We start from the raw sequence: 25,900 nt of genomic DNA, 5'->3' as shown, positions 1-25,900 counted from the left end.
TGGACTGCAGCCTACCAGGCTCCTCGGTCCATGCGATTTTCCAGGCAAGAGTACTGGAGTGGGGTGCCATTGCCTTCTCCGTTGACTAGTACTTAATCATTAATTGAACCTTCCAAGGTGTAGTACTGAGGCTTCCCACTAGGTGTCAGCAGTGTAACTGCCAGAGAACTCAGGGAAAGTATTTCATTACAGAAGTCAAATCTGAGCAAATAATTAAGTGTGGTTCAAGAGCTACCTGCAGCCTTGGCCATGCAAAACAAGGGAGCTAGCAGGGGGAGGAGAGAAGGAGCAAGTGCAACCCAGGTTTCTGGGAGACAGGGAAGAACCCTCTTCCTGGTTAGGAGGGCCCTAGTGACACCTGGAATGAGAACCATGGTGTTCTTTTTAATTTTCGCTCACAAGATGAAACCAGTGTGCAGTGACGTGAGGAAACAGCTTTAAAGGAACAGGTATTTCTGCTTCATAAATTGCTCTTCGAATCATGATTGGATGGAAGTCACACAGGTAGTTAGTTCTCTGGGCTTTCTCGAGTCTGCTGAGTGACAGGATGCGTTAAGTCAGAAGCTGTGTTGCCTGAACACAAATGCTGTAAAGGTGACTGGAAAACATGTGTACTTGGAACTCAGTGACACGCTTGGACTCTTCCTGGAACGACCCACGGGCTGTGTGTACATCACCTGTGACCCAGGTGGCGGCTGGCACGCTCTGACAATCCTCCTCTCTTCACAAGAGTGGTGCAGCAGGGTGCACGCCCTGAGAGAAGCCCCAGCATGGGCATTCGGGGGTTTGTGCCTTTCTGTCCTTGGAATTGGTGCCTGTTGCTAGCGACCCTTCAGTGCTGCGGAGCATCTTCTGAGTTGAACAGATCCACAGACTCCTCTGCCCGGCGTGAGCTTAATGTCCGGTATGCTGCTGCCAGCTCCCAGCCAGCCGAGACAATATCTGTCTTCACACTGGATTATGACTACGTGCAAATTCCCTACGAGGTCACCCTCTGGATACTCCTAGCATCACTTGCAAAAATAGGTAAGGCCCCGAGTGTGTTAGCTGGTTTGGGGAGTTGTTTTCTATGTGAGATAATGTGTATGAAAATGCCTTGTAGATGGTGGGTCAAGTGGATTTTAACTATTGCTGCTCTTAGATAAAAATTGTATTCTCTTGACTCAAGGGAAAGGCATTTTTGTCTGGCCATTTATTGCTTCAGGTTGTGCTATGAAATTTAAGAACCTACTTCTGGGCTCTGGGTTGTTTCTATTTCATCTCCTTTCAGGGTGACAGCCATGTGACATTATTTGGTATGTAAAAATCTCAAGTTCTGTGCGTTAAGAAATGCGGAGTAAAGTATGCTGACCTTGGGGTGATGCCCACTGGAAATTTTAGGACCCACATAATGATTCTTCTGTAAAATGTGCTTTCTTCATTCTTGGCCATGGAACCATGGGCTTCATCAATGACTCTCTTTGTTCATTTTTAAAAGTGGTGTGTGCTACTTGAAAATTGACAGAAAGCAAGAAACAAGGCAACCAGTGGCAACTCATATCCCTCAGTGATGAGGGAGGGTGGAATTAGAGATGGTATCTGTCAGTAAAATCTTGGTTTACACCTGAGCCAAGAGGAGCCAAGGGAGCACTTGTGGTTTCTTCTGCGACATAAAGTGGATTCAAGCTAATGGATGAAATTCTAGCCAAGGTTCTTAGTGCCTCCAGCCAAAGTGAGGGATTCCACTCTGAGACCATTTAATCCCCAACTTCACCCCCTTGTCTCCTTAAAAACAGGTATTCCAGAGCGGAAGGCGGATACAATTATCTCAGTGGTCAAGCATAGCATCTCCTTTGCCTTAGTGATAAACTTTGTTATTTGAATAGATAGATTGTCTCAGTGAAGGAGACACAGTGAAGTATGTGGGTGGCTATTTATATGTTTTGTCTGGAATGGCTGTGAAGTGTGGGTTAAGGCAAGAAATCAGACAGTTAACTCAGGATGCTGGCCATTTCATTGAACTCGCTCCTCGTGGATGTTGGGGGCACCGGCATATTCATTAGGCGCCCTTCATAACTGCCATTCATTTTGAGCTCGTAATGTATGCAGATAAATTGTCAGTTGGAAGAACTCTTATGCGGTCACATGACCCGATGACACAGAGGGTCTCACATTATTTCTGAGAAGTGCTCAAGTAATCATGGGGTTTCCCAAGGGGATGATATTCTCGCTTCAGAGCTAGGGGTCTATCACCTTTCTTGCAAGCACACAGATGCTAAGAACAGTCCAGGCGATCTTCTGTGACCTTGAGATGTCCTTTGTCAAAAAGCCAGCGATTCTGGTCCCACCCACTCCCTTCCTTTCCACAGGAATGCGTGATGTTGGTCCAGAACCAAGAAACTAAATCTGCCACTGACTAGTCACGCTGCCTTTTTAAATCTCAATTTGTTCATCTGTGAAATTATTCCTGAGATCTCTTCCTGGTGCAAATAAGGATTTTTTAATGGAAAAGAAGCTTCCATTCTATACCACTAAACATCTCAATGCACACAGTGTATGTTTTATACCAACAGAAAACACAGATAGTCCTTTACAGGTGTTGCATGTGCCCAGACTATGTCTACAAGTTGAGAGTCCTGTGAGGATGCTGTTGTTCACTGAACTGCTGCCTAAATGTTCTTGATTTTCATGTGGATGCAACTCAACATGCTATAGAAAAAAAAACTAAAGTAAGTTATCAGTTGGGGCATGCCTATTGAAAAACAATGTCATCTTTGCTGGCCTTTAAGAATTCAGATTATTTTTGTATTGTACATGAAAAGAGGGATTCCCTGATAGCTCAGTTGGTAAAGAATCTTCCTGCAGTTCAGGAGACGCCGGTTCGATTCCTGATTTGAGAAGATCCCCTGGATAAGGGAAAGGCCTGGAGACTTCCGTGGACTGTATAGTCCATGGGACTGCAAAGAGTCAGACACGACTGAGCGACTTGAAATGAAGGTCAAATTTAGTGAATGCATAGTGTGATCCAGGCATTGGGCTTGTAGCTTTACTCTTGTTGCTGTTCAGTCGCTAAGTCATGCCCGTTTGTTCACATCCCCATGGACTGCAGCACACCAGGCTTTCCCATCCTTCACTACCTCCTGGAGTTTGCTCAAACTCATGTCCATTGAATCAGTGATGCCATCCAACCATCTCATCCTCTGTCGCCCCCTTCTCCTCTTGCCCTCAGTCTTTCCTAGCATCAGGTCTTTCGAACCAGGTGACCAAAGTATTGGAGCTTCAGCTTCAGCACCAGTCCATCCCATGAATATTCAGGATCGATTTCCTTTAGGATTGACTGGATAACTTTATATACGATAGCAAAAATAATAATAATAATAATAATAATGACATAAAACTTTAACACTTAAGGAGTCCACAAAGATTTTTTATATTCTATATTATAAAGCTTGAATCAAAATCTGATTAATAATCGCTAGTATTATCATTCATTCTTTTATTCAGTCTTCTACCAAGACACATGTATTGAGCGCCCAGGCAATGTGTGGGAATCATTTCGGTCCCTAGCCTCAAAGGAAAAGATGGGTGAGTCTAGTCGTGCCTCATAGGTGCTCCAACAAGGGCCATCTTTGACTTTCAGGCAGGACTTAGTTATCTGTGGCCATTTAAGTTTCAGGTCCTGAAACTGTAAAGTCTAAAAGTGAGTGACTGTTTTGTCCATTATGGAAAGGGAGAAGAGTTGAGAAAGGTGAAATTCACAAAGTATTTCCCTGAAAGGGCCCTGCTTACAGGCTGAACCCTCTTGCTGCTATCAGTGTGTAGATACGCCTTAGTTTCAGGCAGGTGACGTGGGCTCATTTCAGGAAACTCAGTTCCTGGAAGCAGGACCACCCCGGGGGAGACACAGGGCCTGAAAAAAATCACACTAGGGGCTCTTCTGCCTACCTTACATATTTTAAAAGTTAAGTGTGATTAAAATAAGCACTCATCGAAGAAGGAAGAGGAGCGAGAGAGGGGAGAAGGAGAAGAAGGAAGCTCTTAGTAAGAAATGGAGAGCGCTTCCCTGGTGGTCCAGTGCTTAAGAATCTGCCTGCCAATGCAGGGGACCCAGGTTTGATCCCTGGTCTAGGAAGATTCCACATGCTGCGGGCAACTAAGCCTGTGTACCACAGCTGCTGAAGCCTGTACACTTCAGCCCATGCTCTGTAACAAAAGAAGCCACCACAATGAGAAGCCTGGGCACCGCAACTTGAGTGTAGCTTCCGCTCACCTTAACTGAAGAAAGCCCTCATGCAGCAATGCTACACAGCCAAAAATAAATAAGAAAAAAAAAAAAAGGAAGAAACAGAGAAAGCAGCACTCTAGAAGGCGAACTTAAACTGGTCTTGAAGCCAGTGGGCTGGGTGTGTGGTTTGGCGTGTCTCTGGATACTAATTAAAGTCCATTGTATTAGTTCAGTTCAGTTAAGTCGCTCAGTCCTGTCCAACTCTTTACAACCCCATGAATTGCAGCACACCAGGCCTCCCTGTCCATCACCAACTCCCGGAGTTCACTCAGACTCACGTCCATCGAGTCAGTGACGCCATCCAGCCATCTCATCCTCTGTCGTCCCCTTCTCCTGCCCCCAATCCCGCCCAGCATCAGAGTCTTTTCCAATGAGTCAACTCTTCCTATGAGGTGGCCAAAGTACTGGAGTTTCAGCTTCAGCATCATTCCCTCCAAAGAACACCCAGGGATGATCTCCTTAAGAATGGACTGGTTGGACCTCCTTGCAGGCCAAGGGACTCTCAAGAGTCTTCTCCAACACCACAGTTCAAAAGCATCAATTCTTCAGCGCTCAGCCTTCTTCACAGTCCAACTCTCACATCCATACATGACCACAGGAAAAACCATAGCCTTGACTAGACGGACCTTTGTTGGCAAAGTAATGTCTCTGCTTTTGAATATGCTATCTAGGTTAGTCATAACTTTCCTTCCAAGGAGTAAGCGTCTTTTAATCTCATGGCTGCAGTCACCATCTGCAGTGATTTTGGAGCCCAGAAAAATAAGGTCTGACACTGTTTCCACTGTTTCCCCATCTATTTCCCATGAAGTGATGAGACTGGATGCCATGATCTTCGTTTTCTGAATGTTGAGCTTTCAGCCAACTTTTTCACTTTCCTCTTTCACTTTCATCAAGAGGCTTTTCAGTTCCTCTTCACTTTCTGCCATAAGGGTGGTGCCATCTGCATATCTGAGGTTATTGATATTTCTCCCAGCAATCTTGATTCCAGCTTGTGTTTCTTCCAGCCCAGCATTTCTCATGATGTACTCTGCATAGAAGTTAAATAAGCAGGATGACAATACACAGCCTTGAGGTACTCCTTTTCCTGTTTGGAACCAGTCTGTGGTTCCATGTCCAGTTCTAACTGTTGCTTCCTGACCTGCATATAGGTTTCTCAAGAGGCAGGTCAGGTGGTCTGGCATTCCCATCTCTTTCAGAATTTTCTACAGTTTATTGTGATCCACACAGTCAAAGGCTTTGGCATAGTCAATAAAGCAGAAATAGATGCTTTTCTGGAACTCCCTTGCTTTTCCCATGATCCAGCGGATGTTGGCAATTTGATCTCTGGTTCTTCTGCCTTTTCTAAAACCAGCTTGAACATCTGGAAATTCATGGTTCACGTATTGCTGAAGCCTGGCTTGGAGAATTTTGAGTGTTACTTTACTAGTGTGTGAGATGAGTGTAATTGTGCGGTAGTTTGAGCATTCTTTGGCATTGCCTTTCTTTGGGATTGGAATGAAAACTGACCTTTTCCAGTCCTGTGGCCACTGCTGAGTTTTCCAAATTTGCTGGCATATTGAGTGCAGCACTTTCACAGCATCATCTTTCAGGATTTGAAATAGCTCAACTGGAATTCCATCACCTCCACTAGCTTTGTTCGTAGTGATGCTTTCTAAGGCCCACTTGACTTCACATTCCAGGATGTCTGGCTCTAGGTGAGTGATCACGTCATCGTGATTATCTGGGTCATGAAGATCTTTTTTGTACAGTTCTTCTGTGTATTCTTGCCACCTCTTATTTATATCTTCTGCTTCTGTTAGATCCATACCATTTCTGTCCTTTATCGAGCCCATCTTTGCATGAAATGTTCCCTTGGTATCTCTAATTTTCTTGAAGAGATCTCTAGTCTTTCCCATTCTGTTCTTTTCCTCTATTCCTTTGCAGTGATCACTGAGGAAGGCTTTCTTATCTCTCCTTGCTATTCTTTGGAACTCTGCATTCAGATGCTTATATCTTTCCTTTTCTCCTTTCCTTTTCACTTCTCTTCTTTTCACGGCTATTTGTAAGGCCTCCCCAGACAGCCATTTTGCTTTTTTGCATTTCTTTTCCATGGGGATGGTCTTGATCCCTGTCTCCTGTACAATGTCACGAACCTCATTCCATAGTTCATCAAGCACTCTATCTATCAGATCTAGGCCCTTAAATCTATTTCTCACTTCCACTGTATAATCATAAGGGATTTGATTTAGGTCATACCTGAATGGTCTAGTGGTTTTCCCTACTTTCTTCAATTTCAGTCTGAATTTGCCAATAAGGAGTTCATGATCTGAGCCACAGTCAGCTCCCAGTCTTGTTTTTGGTGACTGTATAGAGCTTCTCCATCTTTGGCTGCAAAGAATATAATCAATCTGATTTCAGTGTTGACCATCTGGTGATGTCCATGTGTAGAGTCTTCTCTTGTGTTGTTGGAAGAGGGTGTTTGTTATGACCAGTGCATTCTCTTGGCAACACTCTATTAGCCTTTGCCCTGCTTCATTCCATATTCCAAGGGCAAATTTGCCTGTTACTCCCGGTGTTTCTTGACTTCCTACTTTTGCATTCCAGTCCCCTGTAATGAAAAGGACATCTTTTTTGGGTGTTAGTTCTAAAAGGTCTTGGAGGTCTTCATAGAACCGTTCAACTTCAGCTTCTTCAGCGTTACTGGTTAGGGCATAGACTTGGATTACTGTGATACTGAACGGTTTGCCTTGGAAATGAACAGAGATCATTCTTTCATTTTTGAGATTGCATCTAAGTACTGCATTTCGGATTCTTTTGTTGACCATGATGGCTACTCCATTTCTTCTAAGGGATTCCTGCCCACAGTAGTAGATATAGTGGTCATCTGAGTTAAATTCACCCATTCCAGTCCACTTTAGTTCGCTGATTCCTAGAATGTCGACGTTCACTCTTGCCATCTCCTGTTTGACCACTTCCAGTTTGCCTTGATTCATGGACCTAACATTCCAGGTTCCTATGCAATATTGCTCTTTACAGCATCAGACCTTGCTTCTATCACCAGTCACATCCACAACTGGGTATTGTTTTTGCTTTGGCTCCGTCTCTTCATTCTTTCCACTCATCTCCAGTAGCATATTGGGCACCTACTGACCTGGGGAGTTCCCCTTTCAGTATCCTATCATTTTGCGTTTTCATACTGTTCATGGGGTTCTCAAGGCAAGAATACTGAAGTGGTTTGCCATTCCGTTCTCCAGTGGACCACATTCTGTCAGACCTCTCCACCATGACCTGCCCGTCTTGGGTTGCCCCACGGGCGTGGCTTAGTTTCATTGAGTTAGACCAGGCTGTGGTCCATGTGATTAGATTGACTAGTTTTCTGTGAGTATGGTTTCAGTGTGTCTGCCCTCTGATGCCCTCTTGCAACACCTACCGTCTTACTTGGGTTTCTCTTACCTTGGACGTGGGGTATCTCTTCACGGCTGCTCCAGCAAAGCGCAGCTGCTGCTCCTTACCTTGGATGAGGGGTATCTCCTCGCCACCCCTCCTGACCCTGAACGTGGAGTAGCTCCTCTAGGCCCTCCTGCACCTGCGCAGCTACCGCTCCTTGGATGTGGGGTTGCTCCTCTCAACTGAGGGACTAACACTACCTCTTTAGCCTTGAATTTCACACCCTTCATTGTTTAGCTCAAAATTATCTTGCAACTCTTCCCCTAATAATCTTCCCAATTAAAATGTGCTCCAGTCAGATTGTTGCAGGGAAGAACAAAATCTGACTACAGGTCAGATCTGTTTCTTTTACTTTAACCTTTGCTTCTCGTTGCTTCTGTTTACTAAGAGGATACTGTCTGTACATAATGGCCTGCCTTAGTGAACCCAGCCCCTCGGCCTGAAGGTTAAACCAAAGTGCCTTTGCTCAGGGAAACACCCTGACTGGGTCCACCTGTGGGTTGCTACACGAAGGAAGAAATTAACACATGCCTTCCCAGTGCTAGCCATCCCAGGAGATATTTGCAAGATTACAGGGCTTTTTACTTTAATTCCTCACCACCTCTGTCTCTGTGTTTTAAAGAAACTGGCATCCAGGCCCTCCAAAGAGCAAGTTTGGACTCAGTAACAAGGTGAATCTACTCAATGAATGAAGATATTTTTGAAACCATCTAGCCGGGCTATTGGAGAAGGCAGTGGCACCCCACTCCAGTACTCTTGCCTGGAAAATCCTATGGACGAGGGAGCCTGGTAGGTTGCCGTCTATGGGGTCGCACAGAGTCGGACACGACTGAAGCAACTTAGCAGCAGCAGCAGCAGCAGCTGGGCTATTCCTGACTCTCCCCTATTTCTCTCCGAGTTCTCCCCTTCTAAAATGCCTTCCCTTCTGTTATTCGATTATGTAAGCCCTTGTTGTTGTTTAGTTGTTCAGTCGTGTCTGACTTTTTATGACCCCCCTGGACTGTATCCCTTGAGCGGGGATTCGACACCCAGATATACATGGTGTAGAACATCTGGCAGCAGGAAGTGGAATGGGCTGGGAGATGGGGGGTGAAGTAGGAGGTCAGGAAGACACTGCAGTGAGTGGATGAGAAGTGGGGAGAACCTGCCCTCAGTGAAAGTCACGGGAGTGGAGGAGAGTAGATACGTGTCAGGGGCAGCGAGTGGAAGGTGTAAGTGATAAAATAGGTTGCTGATGCATGAGGAGCAGAGGTGATGGAGTCCTCATAACAATGCCACTTGACTTCCTCTTAAGTGGATGACTGGGTGGCAATGTCACTGGTTAAATCAGGGAAACAAAGATTTTTCATCTTTATTTATTGGTTTGGTCGAGAAGGAGGTGTACATTTGGAAGGAGCTGGTGTTAAATCCCAGTGATAGACATTTTTTTTTTAAGTTAAAAATGCTTGTTTTATTTTATTTTTAGTTGAAGTGCCAGTGTATATATAAGTTACAGGTATAGGACATAGTGATTCATAATTTTTAAAGGTTATACTCCATTAATGCATGGGTGCTAAGTCTTCAGTTGTGTCCGACTCTGTTCGACCCTATGGACTGTAGCCAGCTGGGTTCCTCTGTCCATGGAATTCTCCAAAGAAGAATACTGGAATGGGTTGCCATTTCCTCCTCCAGGAGATCTTCCCAACCCAGGAATCAGAACCTGTGTCTTTCATGTCTCCTGCATTGGCAGGCGGGTTCTTTACCACTGGCACCACCTGGGAAGATATACTGTATTTATAGTTATTATAAAATATTGGCTGTATTCTCCATGCTATACAATACATCCTTGTAGCTTATGCTTCACCTAATAGTTCGCACCTCTGACTCCCCTACCTATATCTTACCCTGGCCCCGTCCCCCTCCCCACTGGTAACTACTAGTTTGTTCTCTATACCTGTGAAGTTGCTTATTTTTTTGTTAAATTCGCTAGTTTGTCCTGTGGATCCCTCAAGACTCTTGCTTGAGCTTCAGAGGCGAGTTTTGCATGAGAGCCGAGTTCTCTCTCTCATAGCCCTCAGGATGGAGGAGGCAGAAAGCAGGAGGAGGCAGGAGGGCACCGAAGGACTGAGAAGATTCTAGAACCTGCACAGGCTGTGGGAAGCACTTGATCTTGTCAAGCTCCAGCCTTGACAAGGATGCTGAGGCTGGGGGATGCGTGCCGGCTTGCCTGGGTACCCATCTGCGTGGCTCTGAAAGGCCCCTGGCACCCACCTCCACTGGTGTCCCAGCGACCGGAGCCGGGTTACCTGCCCACCTCTCATCCTGGTTCTCTCCTCCGCAGGCTTCCACCTCAACCGCAGGCTACCGGGCCTCATGCCCGAGAGTTGCCTGCTCATCCTCGTGGGGGCGCTGGTAGGCGCGGTCATCTTCGGAACGGACCACAAGTCCCCGCCGGTGATGGACTCGAGCATCTATTTCTTGTACCTCCTCCCGCCCATCGTCCTGGAAAGCGGCTACTTCATGCCCACGCGGCCCTTCTTCGAGAACCTCGGCTCCATCCTGTGGTGGGCGGGCCTGGGCGCCCTGCTCAACGCCTTCGGCATCGGCCTCTCGCTCTACCTGATCTGCCAGGTCCCGGCCTTTGGGCTGGGCGACATCAACCTGCTTCAGAACCTGCTGTTCGGGAGCCTCATCTCGGCCGTGGACCCGGTGGCCGTCCTGGCCGTGTTCGAGGAGGCACGTGTGAACGAGCAGCTATACATGATGATCTTTGGGGAGGCCCTGCTCAATGACGGCATCAGCGTGGTGAGACGCACACACGGTCCCCAGGGAGCGGGGCAGGGGTCGGGGGTGGGAAGCGGGCAGCACAGAGACTGGCCCGGGCGGCCTGGCCACATCCGCCACTGGGATCTGCAGGGTGCCGACACTGGCTTGCTACACTGCTCGCCTTCATTAGCTTCTAAGTTTTGTGTTTTTTGGCCAAGAAGGATGTGGGATATTAGCGCCTCCATCAGGGATTGAACCTGCAACCCCTTGCATTGGAAGGCAAAGTCCTAACCACTGGACTGCCGGGGAAATCCCCACTATCTTCTTTAAAGAGAGAAACAGAGGAGAGGATGCATAAGTCTGATGAATTTGGTTTTTCACTTTGCAGAAACCCTTGCTAAAGGCTCTTCTGTGTTTTCACACTGGGTCGAGCAACACTATTGTTGTTAGTTTCTAAGTCGTGTCCAACTCTTTTACAACCCCATGGACTATAGTTGGCAGGCTCCTCTGTCCATGGGATTCTCCAGGCAGGAATACTGGAGTGGGTTGTCATTCCCTTCTCCAGGGGACCTTCCCAATCCAGTGGTTGAACCTGTGTCTCTTGTGTCTCCTGCCTTGGCAGGCGGATTCTTTACCACTGACACCTGGGAAGCCTAGGAGAAGCAATACTTCGGATTTAATGTTCTCTCAGCATCGGACCTCAGCTTTTAGATTTCTTTCTTAAGTCCTGATTTAGATGATGAAGTTAGATAAAAGCTAGGGGTCGGGAGAGAGATGATGGCAGGTTTGCACGAATGCATTGGCTTGTTTATCAGTCTCAGTTGTGTGACTCCCATAGAGAATGTGAGGGGGCACCTCTGCTTAGGAGTCCTCTGGGAGAGAAGCTGAGAAGGGTTTACAGGCCAGATCAGCACAGAGCATCAACCCCAGAGGTGTCTTTGGCTAGAGGTGCTGGAACATTCTAGACTGGCTGTTGCACTGCTGTTTCCTTATGTTACTGTAAACCTTCACCAGGGGTTAGTCTCCATGATTTTATATAAACTTCGATGCACCTTTCTTATTTTTACATTGATATCACATCACATAACAAATACTAGAATGCACTTTCAGTGTAAGAGACTCCAATAGTACAAAATTATACCGAGTAAACAAAAGCCTCCATCTGGCCCTCTCCTCACCCTCCTGGATCCAGTTTCCATATCCCTTCCGGTCTTTATGTTGAACACAGGCATATGCATAGGTAAGCATTGGTATTGTTCAGTCGCTAAGTTGTATTGGAGAACTCCAGGCATCCTTGTCCTTCTCTACCTCCTCGAATTTGCGCAGATTCATTCCTTGAGTCGGTGATGCCATCCAACCATCTCATCCTCTGCCATCTACTTCTCCTCCTGCCCTCAGTCTTTCCCAGCATCAGGGTCTTTTCCAGTGAGTCACTTCTTCACATCAGGTGGCCAAAGTATTGGAGCTTAAGCTTCAGCATCAGTCCTTCCAGTGAATATTCAGGGTTGATTTCCTTTAGGATTGACTGGTTGGATCTCCTTGCATCATTCTACATAAACTGGGTGGGATTATATCAGATGTATGCTTAGATGTAACAAATCTTAGACTTCTTTCTAGATCTTTCCCACTGTTGCAGAGTGTTTCATAGATGACGTTTGCAATGATTTATTTAACCATTTCTCCATGGATGAATATTCACGTGGTTGCCAGTTTTTCACTTTCAAAAACAATACTGCAATAAGTATTCTTGTTTCTACATGCATCTCTCTTTTGTACTTGTGTGCCTTTATATAGGATAGTTTCTTGAAAGTAAAGTTTCTGGGTTAAAAAGTAGTTGTACCTGGGGGCTCCCCTGGTGGGCCAGTGGTTAAGACTTCATGTTCCAGTACAGGGGGTACAGGTGCGACCTCTGGTTGGGGAGCTAAGATCTTGCATATGTCACAGCAAAAACAAAACAAAACAAAACAAAACAAAACATGAAACAGAAGCTATATTGTAACAAATTTGATAGACTTTTAAAATGGTCCATGCTGAAAAAATCTAAAAAAATTAAAAGTGTTTAAAAATAGGTGCACTTAAAAAGTTGAGAGATGCTGTTCTAATCACCTCTTCTTCATTCAGCTGGTAAAGGAGGGATTCCCACCCGAGGGTTCAGGAGTGACTCCAGCAGTTAACAAATGAGACTAATGACAGTGTATTAGTCACTTATACTCACAGTTCAGGGGAGGAGACGTAACACACCCCACAGGGTCACGTGGGAGCTGCACTCGGAAACAGTGAGCTCTCAGTGTCTGCAGAAGACACTGTTAGAAGGATGGGGTACCTCCTGGGTCCTCGGGAAAGACGTGCTTGACTTTTTTTTTAAACAAACATTTATTTGGTACCTATTTTGTTCTAGGCATTGTGCTAGCTACTTGGGTGGCAATAATGAGATGAGACGAGGTTCTTTGCTCTTTTTTTATAATTTTTTTATATTGGATCATAATTGATTAACAATGTTGTATTAGTTTCAGGTGTACAGCCAAGTGATTCAGTTATACATGTATCAATTCTTTATCAAATTCTTTTGAGTAATTCCACAAGCTGGCAGGGAACTGGGCCCCAGTTCGCATGGATATGCAACTACTGGTCCCTGAATAAGGAGCTTATCGGCTGGAGGATGTTACCCTGGTGTCAGGTTGCAGGGGGAGCTTGCAGTAGGGTCACTCAGGACCCCGCCCCTTTTTACCAAATACAATATTAAACCTTAATTTCAGTTTTTATGTACACAGCTGCCAAGATTTCCTGGAAATCTTTATGGACTTATATTTCCATAGAACATGTGTTATTCATAAGTGCATATTTCCTTGTGTTGCTGTCAACAAAGGGCCTTATTTTCTTAATGTTTTCCCATCTAATGAGAAAAAAAGGATGACAAGTGTTTGTTGTAATTTGCATGATGATTAAGCATCTTTTCAACAATTGTAGATCATTAGTGTTTCTTATCCTGCAAACTGGATGTTCATGTCCTATCAGGGTTGTCAGACTTAAATAAATATATAGGACACCAGTTAAACTTGGATTTCATATAAAAAATGAATCATATTTAATAAGTGTGTCCCAATTATTGTATGCAAGCATTGATTTTTGTCCCTTTTCTTTGAGACCATTTGCTGATCTTTTTTTTTTTTTATTTTTTAAAGAAAACTTTAAAAAGGAACTTTTTAAACTTTCTAAATTTTAAACTTTTGGATGCTACATAAAAAGCAAATATTTTCTCCCATTTTGTTCCTTAATTATTTTAAATCTTGGTATCCTGTAAAAGTTTTAAATTTGTATGTAGTCAAACCTACTATCATATTATTTTCATATTTTGCTTTCTGACATTGTACATAACCAAAAATCATACAAACTTTAAAAAAATTTTCTCCCTTTTGCAATTAATTATGTAAGTCACCTAGCATACAGTTTTTTAGTATTGTTAGTCATAATTTTATTTTCTCTTTTTAGAATTTTCATGTATCAGTTTTATTGAAGCTAATTTACCATGTTGTGTTAACTTCCGCTGTACAGCAAAGAGACTCAGGTATATACATACATACCTTCCTTTTAAAATTCTTTTCCATTGTGGTTTATCCCAGGATATTGATTATAGTTCCCTGTGCTCTACGGTAGGACCTTGTTCATCCTGGCACAAGATTCTATTGTGAGAATTTGATCAAACTAGGTCAAAATAGATAGTACTGGGGGCAGGGGAAAATAATCCAAGATATGGGGTGGATTCACCAAGTGGAAGACCCACACCTGAAATTAGAAATCACTTCATTTATTCACAATGAGAATCTCTAAGTATTGAGCATGACTCTAGGCTCATCAGACGGGCACAAGCTTTCCTGCTGGGTGAGTGTCTCAGAAAGTCAAGTTGTCAGCGAGTCGCCACAGGACCCTGGGCTCCAGCCTGCCAGCCCATTCAGAGACCTCATTTCTCAGCATGTGGCCCTCAAGCTCTGTGCCTCAGAATCCCCCAAGTGGGTCTGATGGGCACTCAGACATCCAAACCCCACCCCAGACCCACTGATCCCCGCTCTCTGGGAATGGAGCCTGGGAATCTGTATTCTTAACCAGCATCTCAGACAATGGCTATTGTTTGAGAACTCCTGGTTCATGGCCTTTAAGTGTCAAGAAACTGACCCATCTGGATATAAAATATTGCTACATCTGGGAAAGGACTGGGCTGGACTCATCTTGGAGATCCCCTTTCCCCCACCCTTTCTTTCTTTAGATGCTTTCTTGCTTGGGGTTTTGTTACAGTAGAATAAGTGATGCCAGCTGGGAACCAGTTCCCCCTCCTAGGGCAGCCTCTCTGAGCTATGGTGCCTCCAGACGTCATCTCACTGTACTCATATCCAAGTCCCTTGGGGTCCCTTGCTGACTGTAATGCCATGTAAGGCCTCTTGGCAACCCATCATGAGGCCATTATTCTACTTCCTCTTCATAAATGTTTAGTGTCATGGTCTGTGCGCCAGGTGGAGAAGAATTTGCAGACACGAGACAGAATGAGAGGTGAATATCTTTTAGAGTGAGAGATGCTGTTAGAATAGTGGGCCATCGCAAGGGAGAGCCGACACCTTTCACGGGATAGTAGCCAATTATTGTAGCCTCAAGACAGAGGAAACTCCGCAGGAAGGCTGGCATTAGGTGATTGGTTAGGACGCTATAGGGTGGGCATTTTTACCTGATATGGGATCCGAGAGCTGTATGGTTCAGGTCAGGGGAATTCAAGGCAACTGTTGCTATGGGGCTCTGCTGCTAAGTCACGTCAGTCGTGTCCGACTCTGTGCGACCCCATAGATGGTGGCCCACCAGGCTCCGTTCCTGGGATTCTCCAGGCAAGCATACTGGAGTGGGTTGCCATTTCCTTCTCCAGTGCAGGAAAGAGAAAAGTGAAAGTGAAGTGGGGCTTGGTCACTTCCAAAGGTGACCTCGGTACAGGGCTCCACATCTGTGGCCTTGGTGATCTTGGTATAGGGCTCCACAGTTAGAGAAATTTAGAAATGACAGTACCACCTCACTTACTTTTCATAGAACAATCTCTTTCTTGATGCAGCCTATAAATTTTCTTGCCGAGACGTAGTCTTTATTGTTGTTCAGTTACTAAGTCGTGCCTGATTCTTTGTGACCTCCATGGACGCTTTCCTTCACTATCTCCCAGAGTTTGCTAAAACTCATGTCTATTGAGTTGGTGATGACATCCAACCATTCCCACCTCAGTCTCCCTCTTCTCTTGCTGTTAGTCTTTCCCAGCATCAAGGTCTTTTCCAATGAGTCAGCTCTTTGCATCAGGCAGCCATGAAAACATGGGGCTCTGCTATCTCCCTGGCTGCCTCTGAACTTGAGACTCACTTCATCCTGAATTGTCTCTAGATTTTACATCTAGACCCGTCACGGCTTGGGGGTTCTTTGCTGACAAAATTTGTTTGACTTTCCCAAAGTTTAATTGCTTCCACTTGGACTTTTTTTTTTTAAATGATCATTTCAAAATAAAATTGCAATTTTCGGCTGACCAGAGTATCTGTGGAGGGCCCTGCTGTGACCTCCACCCGGCGAAGCTGCTGTGGCGTTGGCTCTGGGTTGAGATGGGGGCTTGCTCACACGTCACTCCAGGTCACTCTGTGGTCACCCACAGCACAGTGATATTAAGTGTGTGCTGGGGCCCTTCTGCATCCCTGCGTGAAATTGGAGAAGCTCCGGGCTGGATTTAGAAAGCAGTTTGACAGCAACTGGTATTTAATGCAGGGCAGTTGTATTTTGAGTGCAGGGCTTGGACTCACCCTTTCATTGAGGAGGGCAGCCATCACACGCGGGCTCTTCCAGCAGAAAGTCTGAGTCAGCAGAGAGAGACCTGTGATTTGCGGGTGACTTGAGACAACTTTGCAGATCCTCATCCATGGAAGAGCTGCCTGGCACTGAAGGGAAGATGTTGCAGAACCATGGAAAAGAGTGATGGCCCTGACCCTCCAAGCCTCTTGTCCACTTAACTTCTCCTTCTTGCTGCATATTTTAGGTTATGACTCTAATCATAAGAATTTCCTTAGTGGTAGGCAGAGGAAGCAGAGACAAAACCCAAATACCTTTTAAATAATAACTAGTATCCTCAGCAGATGCGTCCCAGGTGGCTCAGTGGTAAAGAACCCTCCTGCCAGTGCAGGAGATGTGGGTTCGATCCCTGGGTCAGGGAGATCCCCTGGAGAAAGAACTGGCCTCTTCGGTATTCTTGCCTTGGAAATCCCATGGATGGAGGATCCTGGTGGGCTATAGTCCATGGGGTCACAAGAGTCAAACACGACTTAGCAACTAAACCACCACCCATCCTCAGTTGAATCTCATGGCCAATTTCATAGCAGAAAAAGAGAAGCAGCTGCTATGTCCAGGCTCTGTATGGGGGTCACTTGTGCATTTACTATTTGATCCAATTCCTAGATTTTTACTGTCAGGCCTGAATGAATAACCATATTTCACAGATGAAGAAACTATAGCAAAAGGAGTAAAGTTGAAGGGCATCCGGCCTGGCCATGATGGACCAGACATGGGTGCACAAGGAGGTCTCTTCCCATTCTCTTTTCTTTTTTCTCATTTTATTTGTATTTGGCTGTGTTGGCTCTTCATTGATGCTTAGGCTTTTCTCTAGTTGCAGTGAGCAGGGGCTACTCTCCATTGCTGTGCATGGGTTCCTCATTGCAGTGGCTTCTCTTGTTGCCGAGCATGGGATCTGGAGCACAAAAGTTGTGACGCAGGGGCTTAGTTGTTCGTCGGCATGTGGGATCTTTCTGACCCGGGGATTTGACCCTGTGTCTCCTGCATTGGCAGGTGGATTCTTTACACTGAGCCACCAGGGAAGTCCCCCTTTCTCTTCTCTCTTATTCTTACCCTTTGAATGTTCAACTCATGGAGCTGGAAAGACAGGAGAGAACCCATATGTTACTGACGAGGAGACTGGGCTCATGTCCAGTGGGCAGGAAATACAGTGGTCTTTCTCCAAAATAGAGTTGGCTTGTTTGGCCAAGTCCAGCATGTGGATCTAGGAAAGATTCTGGTCATCTCTGTGCCTGAGTTCTGTAAAATTAGGGTGATGGTATTACTTAGCTCTTAAGACCACTAGAAAATTCCTGTTAAGCTTTTAGAACAGTGAGTGCTCAGCATGCAGGGAGAACCCCATGCATGCTGGCTATTGTTTTATATCACACCAGCTCAGGTCAAAGCCTTTGACTGTGTGAATCACAATAAACTGTGGAAAATTCTGAAAGAGACAGGCATACGAGACCACCTGACCTGCCTCTTGAGAAATCTGTATGCAGGTCAGGAAGCAACAGCTAGAACTGGACATGGAACAACAGACTGGTTCCAAATAGGAAAAGGAGAACATCAAGGTTGTATATTGTCACCCGGCTTATTTAACGTATATGTAGAGTACATCATGAGAAATGCTGGGCTGGATGAAGCACAAGCTGGAATCAAGATTGCCGGGAGAAATATCAATAACCTCAGATATGCAGATGACACCAACCTTTTGGCAGAAAGTGAAGAGGAACTAAAGAGCCTCTTGATGAAAGTGAAAGAGGAGAGTGAAAAATTTGGCTTAAAACTCGACATTGAGAAAACTAAGATCATGGCATCTGGTCCCATCACTTCATGGCAAATACATGGGGAAACAGTGGAAACAGTGTCAGACTTTATTTTTTGGGTCTCCAAGGTCACTGTGAATGGTGATTGCAGCCATGAAATTAATAGACACTTGCTGCTTGGAAGGAAAGTTATGACCAACCTAGACAGCATATTAAAAAGCAGATATTACTTTGTCCACACAGGTCCATCTAGTCAAGGCTATGGTTTTTCCAGTAGTCATGGTTTTGGAGAAGACTCTTGAGAGTCCCTTGGACTGCAAGGAGATCCAACCAGTCCATCCTAAAGGAAATCAGTCCTGAATACTCATTGGAAGGACTGATGTTGAAGCTGAAACTGCAATACTTTGGCCACCTGATGTGAAGAGCTGACTCATTGGAAAAGATTCTGATTCTGGGAAAGATTGAAGGCGGGAAGATAAGGGGACGACACAGGATGAGATGATTGGATGGCATCACCGACTCAATGGACATGAATTTGAGTAAGCTCCAGGAGTTGGTGATGGACAAGGAGGCCTGGTGTTCTGCAGTCTGTGGGGTCACAAGGAGTCGGAAATGACTGAGCGACTGAACTGAACTGAACTGAACTGAACTCATGGAGGTCTGTGCTGGTTAGCTCCCTCCTAGTAGGCATTTGGTTTTAAATATGGCACTGCTTCAGGTACTGTAGGCACTTTGTTCTTATATTTGTATTCCTCCCTGGTTTTCCTGCATCAATTTGCTGAATAAGCAACAAGGTAAGGCCACCAAGGTTCCTATGGCCTCCCATCTCACCCCATACTCTCCTCCTCCACCTCACTGAGGGGTCTCAACATCCCCCCCTCCACCTCATCTGAGGGGTCCCTACATACCCCCTCCTCCACCTCACTGAGAGGACCCCAAGTCTGCTTGGCCAAGGCTGAGATTTGAACCTCGGCAGCCTGGCTCCAGAGCATCTCTGCTTCTAACTGCCACGCCATGTTGCCTCTTCACGCCTTGCTCCCTGTCCCTCTACTTTCTTCTCCTCTGGTTTTTCTCCGTCCTCTGATAATGTCTTCATTGGGCATCTTGCTGCCACTATGGTCCATTCTTTGGGAGCACAGTGGATGAGAGAGTGGTAGAAGGAGCCACCGAGAGTTTCTGAGCAGGAACCTTCGGCCAGCCACATTGGCGGGTATTTGACATACTTTTGCTTCTTGCATGCTGAGTCACTCAGTTGTGCCTGACTCTTTGTGATCCCATGGATAACCAATCTCCTCTACCCATGGGAACAAGAATACTTGAGTGGATTATCATTTCCTCCTCCAGAGGATCATTCTGACCCAGGTGGTATGGATGATGTCTTAAATTCAAAGCAAGCTAGGATGGCAGGGGAACAGCTTGCCAGAGGAAACTGTATCTAATTTGGAAGAGATTTTCAAAAACATTCATTTGGGGGTGAATTTTCCTCCATAGGAGAAGACAATGGCACCCCACTCTAGTATTCTTGCCTGGAAAATCTGATGGACGGAGGAGCCTGGTGGGCTGCAGTCCATGGGGTCGCTAGGAGTTGGACACGACTGAGCGACTTCTCTTTCACTTTTCACTTTCATGCATTGGAGAAGGAAATGGCAACCCACTCCAGTGTTCTTGCCTGGAGAATCCCAGGGACAGGGGAGCCTAGTGGGCTGCCGTCTATGGGGTCGCACAGAGTCAGATACGACTGAAGAGACTTAGCAGCAGCAGCAGCAGCAGTTTCCTCCATAATTCTCTCTGGTTTATATTAATATTTTCCTGCATCAAAGACATCCTAGCTCCAGGAAGATCGTATTCAAGAGGCAGTACATTGTGCCCATGAGCATGGACAGGGAGGCCATATGCCCTAGTTCAAGGCCCGGCTTGTTTACCTGCAAACAGTGTGCCTTCAGTTGAGTGATTTAACCCCTCTGACCCCCCAGTTTCCTTTCTGCAAACTGGAGCCAGGATGTCTGAGGGTTCAAGGGAGTTGATACACGTAAGCATTTAAAACAACACCTGGCACAGAGTTAAGCACAGACCTTCACTGTTTGTAATATTATGATTTACAAGAAGAAACATATATGTTTGGTCTTTGTCCCCATTCAGGGCACTGCCATTGTTGTTCAGCTGCTTGGTTGTGTCCAACTTTTTGCAACCCAACCCCATGGACTGCAGCACGCCAGACTTCCCTGTCCTTTACTATCTCCCGGAATTTGCTCAAACTCATGTCCATTGAGCCATCCAACCAGCTCATGCTCATTCAGGGCATTGAGCTCATTAAAACACTTGGAATTTCCTAAGTGAAGAGAGCTGAGCTGAATTTGTTATGCTAATGAAGTGACTTTTGGAAAGCCCCTACGTAGGGGAAGAGGGCTGATTGCCAGTGGAATCAACCTTATAATTAAGGAGTTGGACTTCTCAGTCTCCCTCCTTAAGCCTCCCCCCTCCCACCTACAGGAAAGGGAGCTGAGCTGGAGTAAAGTCAGTCACCCATGACCAGTGATTTAATCAACCCAGCCTATGTAACGAAGCCTCCAGAAAAAGCTAGAGGATTGGCTTTGGAGAGCTTTCAGGTTGGCAGAGATTTGGGGAGGGTGGTGGTCCTGGGGAGGGCATAGGAGCCCCACAACCCTGCCCCCATCCTTTGTCCTAAGAATCTCTTCCATCTGGCTGCTCCTTCTGTAGTAAATCAGTCATCAAGTTAGTAAGATGTTTCTCTGAGTTCTGTGAGCCATTCTAGCAAATTAACCAACCCCAGGAGGGTCTTCCCTGGTGGCTCAGAGCTTAAAGCATCTGCCTACAATGCGGGAGACCTGGGTTCGATCCCTGGGTCGGGAAGTTCCCCTGGAGAAGGAAATGGCAACCCACTCCAGTATTCTTGCTTGGAGAATCCCATGGACAGAGGAGCCTGGTGGGCTACAGTCCACGGGGTCACAAAGAGTCGGGCACGGCTGAGCGACCTTACTTACTTACTTAAGGAGGGTCTATAGCTGGTGAGTCAGAAACCCAGGTGACAACCTGGACTTACTTGTGCTGGACATCTGAAGCAGAGGAGGGGCTGTCCTGCGAGGCTGAACCCTTAACCTGTGGGATCTGACTCCCATCTGGTCCTGTAGGTGGACTGATGCCAGATGGTGAAATCAGTCCTCTGGGCATTTGCTCCAGGTTGGCGTGGAGGTGATGAGAGATGTCAGGCTGGTTGGTTCCTTGATGGGATCAGGGTTGAGGAGCAGTTGTGGGTGAGTGATCACTACTGGGCCTTCCCTGGTGACTCAGAGGGTAAAGAATCTGCATGCAGTGAGGGAGACTCAAGTTCCATCCCTGGCTTGGGAAGACCCCCTAGAGAAGGGAATGGCACTCTCCACCCACTCCATATTCCTGCCTAGAGAATCCCATGGACAGAGGAGCCTGGTGGGCAAATGTCCACCAGTAATCCACGGGGTAGCAAAGAGTTGGACACGACTGAGTGACTAACACTTTGACAAGATCACTCTTAGTTCTGAACTGCTAAGTCTGAGATACCATCAAATCAGCCCACTGAAAAGAAATTTTCCCTAGTTTTAGAAATAGGAGTCTAGAGCCTGGAAGAGAGATTGGAGGGAAATGTGTATTTGAAAGTGATTGGCAGGTAGATGGTAACAGCAGCTATGAAGTATGGTCTGTCCTTTACCCTACCATGTTTTAAGCTGAGAAGGAGGGTCAGGCTTTTTAAATTGAAAGGAAGCTCCTTAAAGAAACTTCTTTGCTGTGTCCTAAATCAATAAAATCCTGCCACTCTTTGTTAAATTTTCTGACCTTTTTTTAGAAGTAAGGTAAAAGCTTCTTCCCTTCTGTCATTTTTTAAAGCTTTTTTCTAATTTAAATTGAAGTATAGTTTATCTACACTTATCTGAAAGTTAGTTTCAGATATATAGCAAGGTGAGTCAGTAATATACTGAACATATGTGTGTTACACAGTATATTACACAGTATTTATATTATATTACATTAGTATATTATATTTTATTGGTGTTTATATTACACAGTGTAGTACACAGTATATTACTGACTCATCTTGCTATATGTGTGTGTGTATATATATATATACACACACACACATATTTGTTGTTTTTTAGTCACTAAGTCATGTCTGACTCTTTGTAACCCCATAGACTGTGGCCCACCAGGCTTCCCCGTCCATGGAATTGCCCAGCGTGAATACTCCAGTGGATTGCCATTTCCTTCTCCTGGGGATCTTCCTGACCCAGGGATTGAACTGCATCTCCAGTTTATCATTTGTATATCATTCCTCGGTAAAGTTGGTAAAAAAACAAATACCAGCACATTTGAAGTTGACTCTCCACTTCTGCTAAACCCTGGGTGGTGGGCAGGTGTCTTTGATCATTATTTTCTGTGTTGAAAGACCTTTGCAAACTTTTATAGTGGTGTCCATAAAGGGTTACCAGTACTGTGATCTTGGGAGGTTGGTGAGCTTGTTAAAGGTAACAGAAAAGGACCACTTAATGAAACTTCTCTAAACTGTTTTTTAACAGCATGGCTTCTGACACCAAATGTGTGCATGTTTTTCCCAATTCCAATCAGTTCTCCAAATCTTCAGATACCAACTTAGTGTCCTGCAATTTGTTTCAGTTCTGACACTAAGTATTCAGAATTAGCACAAACCCCACAGGTTAAGGGCTCTGTCCCATAAGACTCCTTGACATCAGGCACCGACCACAAGACAACATACTTCTGACTGACTGGCTGTAAAATTGGGCGTCCCCACAACTCGCTCTTTAGGTTTGACAATTTGCCGGAACAGCTTATAGAACTCAGGAAAGCAGCTTAGTTTTTATTTCCAGTTTATTTCAATCTTAAAGGACTTCAACCCTGAATAGTCATTGGAAGGATTGAAGCTGAAGTTCCAATACTTTGGCTACCTGATGTAAAGAGCTGACTTGTTGGAAAAGATCCTGATGCTGGGAAAGACTGAGGGAGAAAGAGAAGGGATGACAGAGGATGAGATGGCTGGATGGCATCATCTACTCAGTGGACATGAGTTTAAGCAAACTCCAGGAGATAGTGAAGGACGGGAAAGCCTGGTGTGCAGTCCATGGGGTCTCAAAGAATCAGACATGACTGAGCGACTGAACAGCAACAGCCAGATTTTTGGAAAGGGTGCAACTCAGGAACAACCAAATGAAAGGGATGTGTAGGGTGAGGTCCCGAGGAGTGTGTGCAGAGCTTCCATGTCTTCTCCAGGTGCACCACCCTCCCAGCACCAACCTGTAAGCTTTCTGAACACTGTTCTTTGGGGTTTTTCCAGAAGTTGCATTACTTAGGCATGACTGATGACGTTGTTGGCCACTGAGTATTGAAATCAAGCTCCAGCCTTTCTCCTCTTCCTGGAGGGTCAGGGAGTAGGGATGAAAGATACAACCTTACCATCACATGGTTGTTTCCTCCAGCAACCAGTCCCCCTCCTTGCTGGCAGGGTAAAGGGAACCCCAGCAAGAGTCACTTCATTAGTGTAAATTCAGGAGGGATTGAAAAGCACTCATTACAAATGACTCAGAGAATTACTAGATCTTTAGGAACTTTGTGCCAGGTACTGGGGACAAAGGAAAACATATACATATTTTTTTCTTTTTAATATTTTATTTTTTTAATTTATTTATTTGGCTGCACTGGGGTTTAGTTGCAGCACACAGGATCCTTTTTTTCCTCCGGCATCTTTTGGTTGTGGCGTGTGGGATCTTTAGTTGTGACTTGCAAATTCTTAGTTGTAGCATGTGGGATCTACTTCTCTGATCAGGGGTGGAACCAGGGCCCCCTGCTCTGGGAGCATGGAGTCTTAGCCACCAGACCACCAGGGAAGTTTTCCAAAATATATGTTTCTTATTTTGTCCCGATTTTGCACCTGCCCACTGAGCAAAGAAGGTAAATATGATTTTGTTTCTCCTTAGTGCCAGGGATGTGTTTGAGCGTTAGCATTGGCTGAGTTTCCCCTTCCAATATATTAAAAATATACACACATGATTGTGATTTGAAAGGAACCCAAAGAAAATCTTTCATAACTGTAATGACATTCACAGCCATATAATTTGAAAGATAAGAATTGTTTTCCATGTAGTCATATGGATTATGTCTGTAAGTGTAGTCTTCTTAATTATACGTATGACTTTAGCTTCTGAAAATGCCATAGCCTCTTCCTGGCAGCGCGCACGGGTGTCTGGGGCCAGGACTAGTCCTGTTGACCTTCCCAGGTCCTAGGAACAGATCAGGCTGCTCCTTATAATCTGTAGAGCAGTGCAAAAGAGTTTTCTTTTGTGGCCTAAACATGCAAATCTTTGAGTCTCAATCATACTCCATGGGTTTCCTTGGGTTTAAGAGTCAAATAAACTCCCAGAGTCTCAATTAGACTCATTCAGATTTGCTTTTTGAGTCTCATGCTAGCTTCCAGCTTCTCGTCTTGGCTTCACTCCTTGGGACATGAGCACAGCTCCAAAGTGCAACACCCAGGCCTTCTGAGACCTGCACGTGGGTTGCCCCAAGGTCAGGCAAAAGGTTAAATCGAACTAAAGAAAGTCACTGAGTTGGGATACAACCACTAAGTTTCTTTTGGATTCCTTTTGAAACCATAAGTCACAATTTTCTTGCAAAAACTCAGGCAAGGTTTTTCTTAGAGCATGGTTTTGCTTTGCTTAAATAATATCCGTGCCCGTGTAGTCAGTCGTGTCCGACTCTTTGCGACTCCGTGGACTATAACCCGCCAGGCTCCTCTGCCCATGGGATGTCTTAGGCAAGAATTCTGGAGTGGGTTGCCATTTCCTCCTCCAGGGGATATTCCCAACTCAGGGATAGAACCTTTGTGTCTCCTGCGTTGGCAGATGGGTTCCTTACCATTAGCGCCTCCTGGGAAGCCTTGTTACAGCAACCCTAGGGAACTAACATAGAAGGCAGTGTGGCCAAGCTGCCCTGGAGCGGGGCATGAGGGCCTGTGAGCAGAGGGGCCGTTGCATGCCCCCCTCATGGTCCTTCCCCTCCGTTAGTAGAGTTCACTAGATGAAGCCACCCAGATGAAGACTGGTAACACTTGAACTACTTTCAGAAATGTTGCTCTCTGCCAACTCACATTCCAAAGACAAAACCTGTGCTGGGCTGGATAACACTCTGGACCTTCATGTGCAAATGGACAGCAAAAAGTGTATGAATCGATTCCATCCTGACTCCGGAGAGCAATAAAAGACTTTCATTGTTTATTATGGAGCCTGTGTTGAAGGGTACATTCAGAGCCAGAGGAAATCAATTGATAATGACACCAAACTCAGCAAAGAGGCTGGCGCGAAGCAGGTGCTCCGTGCTTTAAAGCTGTATTATACTTCTTGGGGCTGCCCAGGTAGTTTAGTGGTAAGGAAACCCCTGCTGATGCAGGAGACACAAGAGACGCAGTTTTGATCCCTGGGTCGGTAAGATCCCCTGGAGGAGGGCATGGCAACCCACTCCAGTATTCTCGCCTGGAGAATCCCATGGACAGAGAAGCCTGGGGGCTACAGTCTATAGGGTCACACAGAGACAGACACAACTGAGCAAAGGACAGATTGTACTTACTCCCTGAAGCCGAACAGGTTTAAATGATTTGGAATGCATATAATCTTTCGCAGCTGTGTCAATATTTCTTCTTATGCAATTTATTGTGGTGTATTATTCAACTAGACCCAAAGTTAAGAATCTGTGTGTAAACCAACGATGTATAAAGTAGATAACTAATGAGAACCTACTGTACAGCACAGTGGGCAGAAAAGAATTAAGGTACAATCTGTTTATAGAACATGTGTTAAGCTAAGCTTGA

General features: G+C 45.4%; 1 protein-coding gene across 8 annotated transcripts in view; it reads left to right on the top strand.

Annotated features, from left to right (window-relative positions):
* Positions 1 to 244: 244 nt before the first annotated feature.
* The window catches only part of SLC9A4 (solute carrier family 9 member A4), a 55,336-nt gene continuing 29,680 nt past the window's right edge, over positions 245 to 25,900 (top strand). For 3 of the 8 annotated variants that reach the window (XR_015137360.1, XR_015137359.1, XM_086327910.1), the window contains exons 1-2: positions 245 to 1,026; positions 10,011 to 10,474. Coding sequence is in view for 5 of the 8 variants with exons in the window: in XM_086327910.1 (XP_086184036.1) it covers positions 771 to 1,026; positions 10,011 to 10,474 (720 nt within the window). In the remaining 3 variants the exon portion in view is untranslated. Of the gene's footprint in view, positions 1,027 to 8,312; positions 8,480 to 10,010; positions 10,475 to 18,420; positions 18,695 to 25,900 lie in introns of those variants that run through there. The other 5 variants (XM_086327905.1, XM_086327906.1, XM_086327904.1 and 2 more) reach the window with 5 other exon arrangements.

The sequence above is a fragment of the Bos grunniens genome, chromosome 11 (assembly GCF_055505025.1).
Source record: "Bos grunniens cultivar Pamir isolate PY7600 chromosome 11, Bosgru_T2T1.0, whole genome shotgun sequence".
NCBI lineage: Eukaryota > Metazoa > Chordata > Mammalia > Artiodactyla > Bovidae > Bos > Bos grunniens.
Note: the sequence above shows the minus strand (reverse complement) of the source record. Positions and strands in the feature narration are given on the sequence as shown.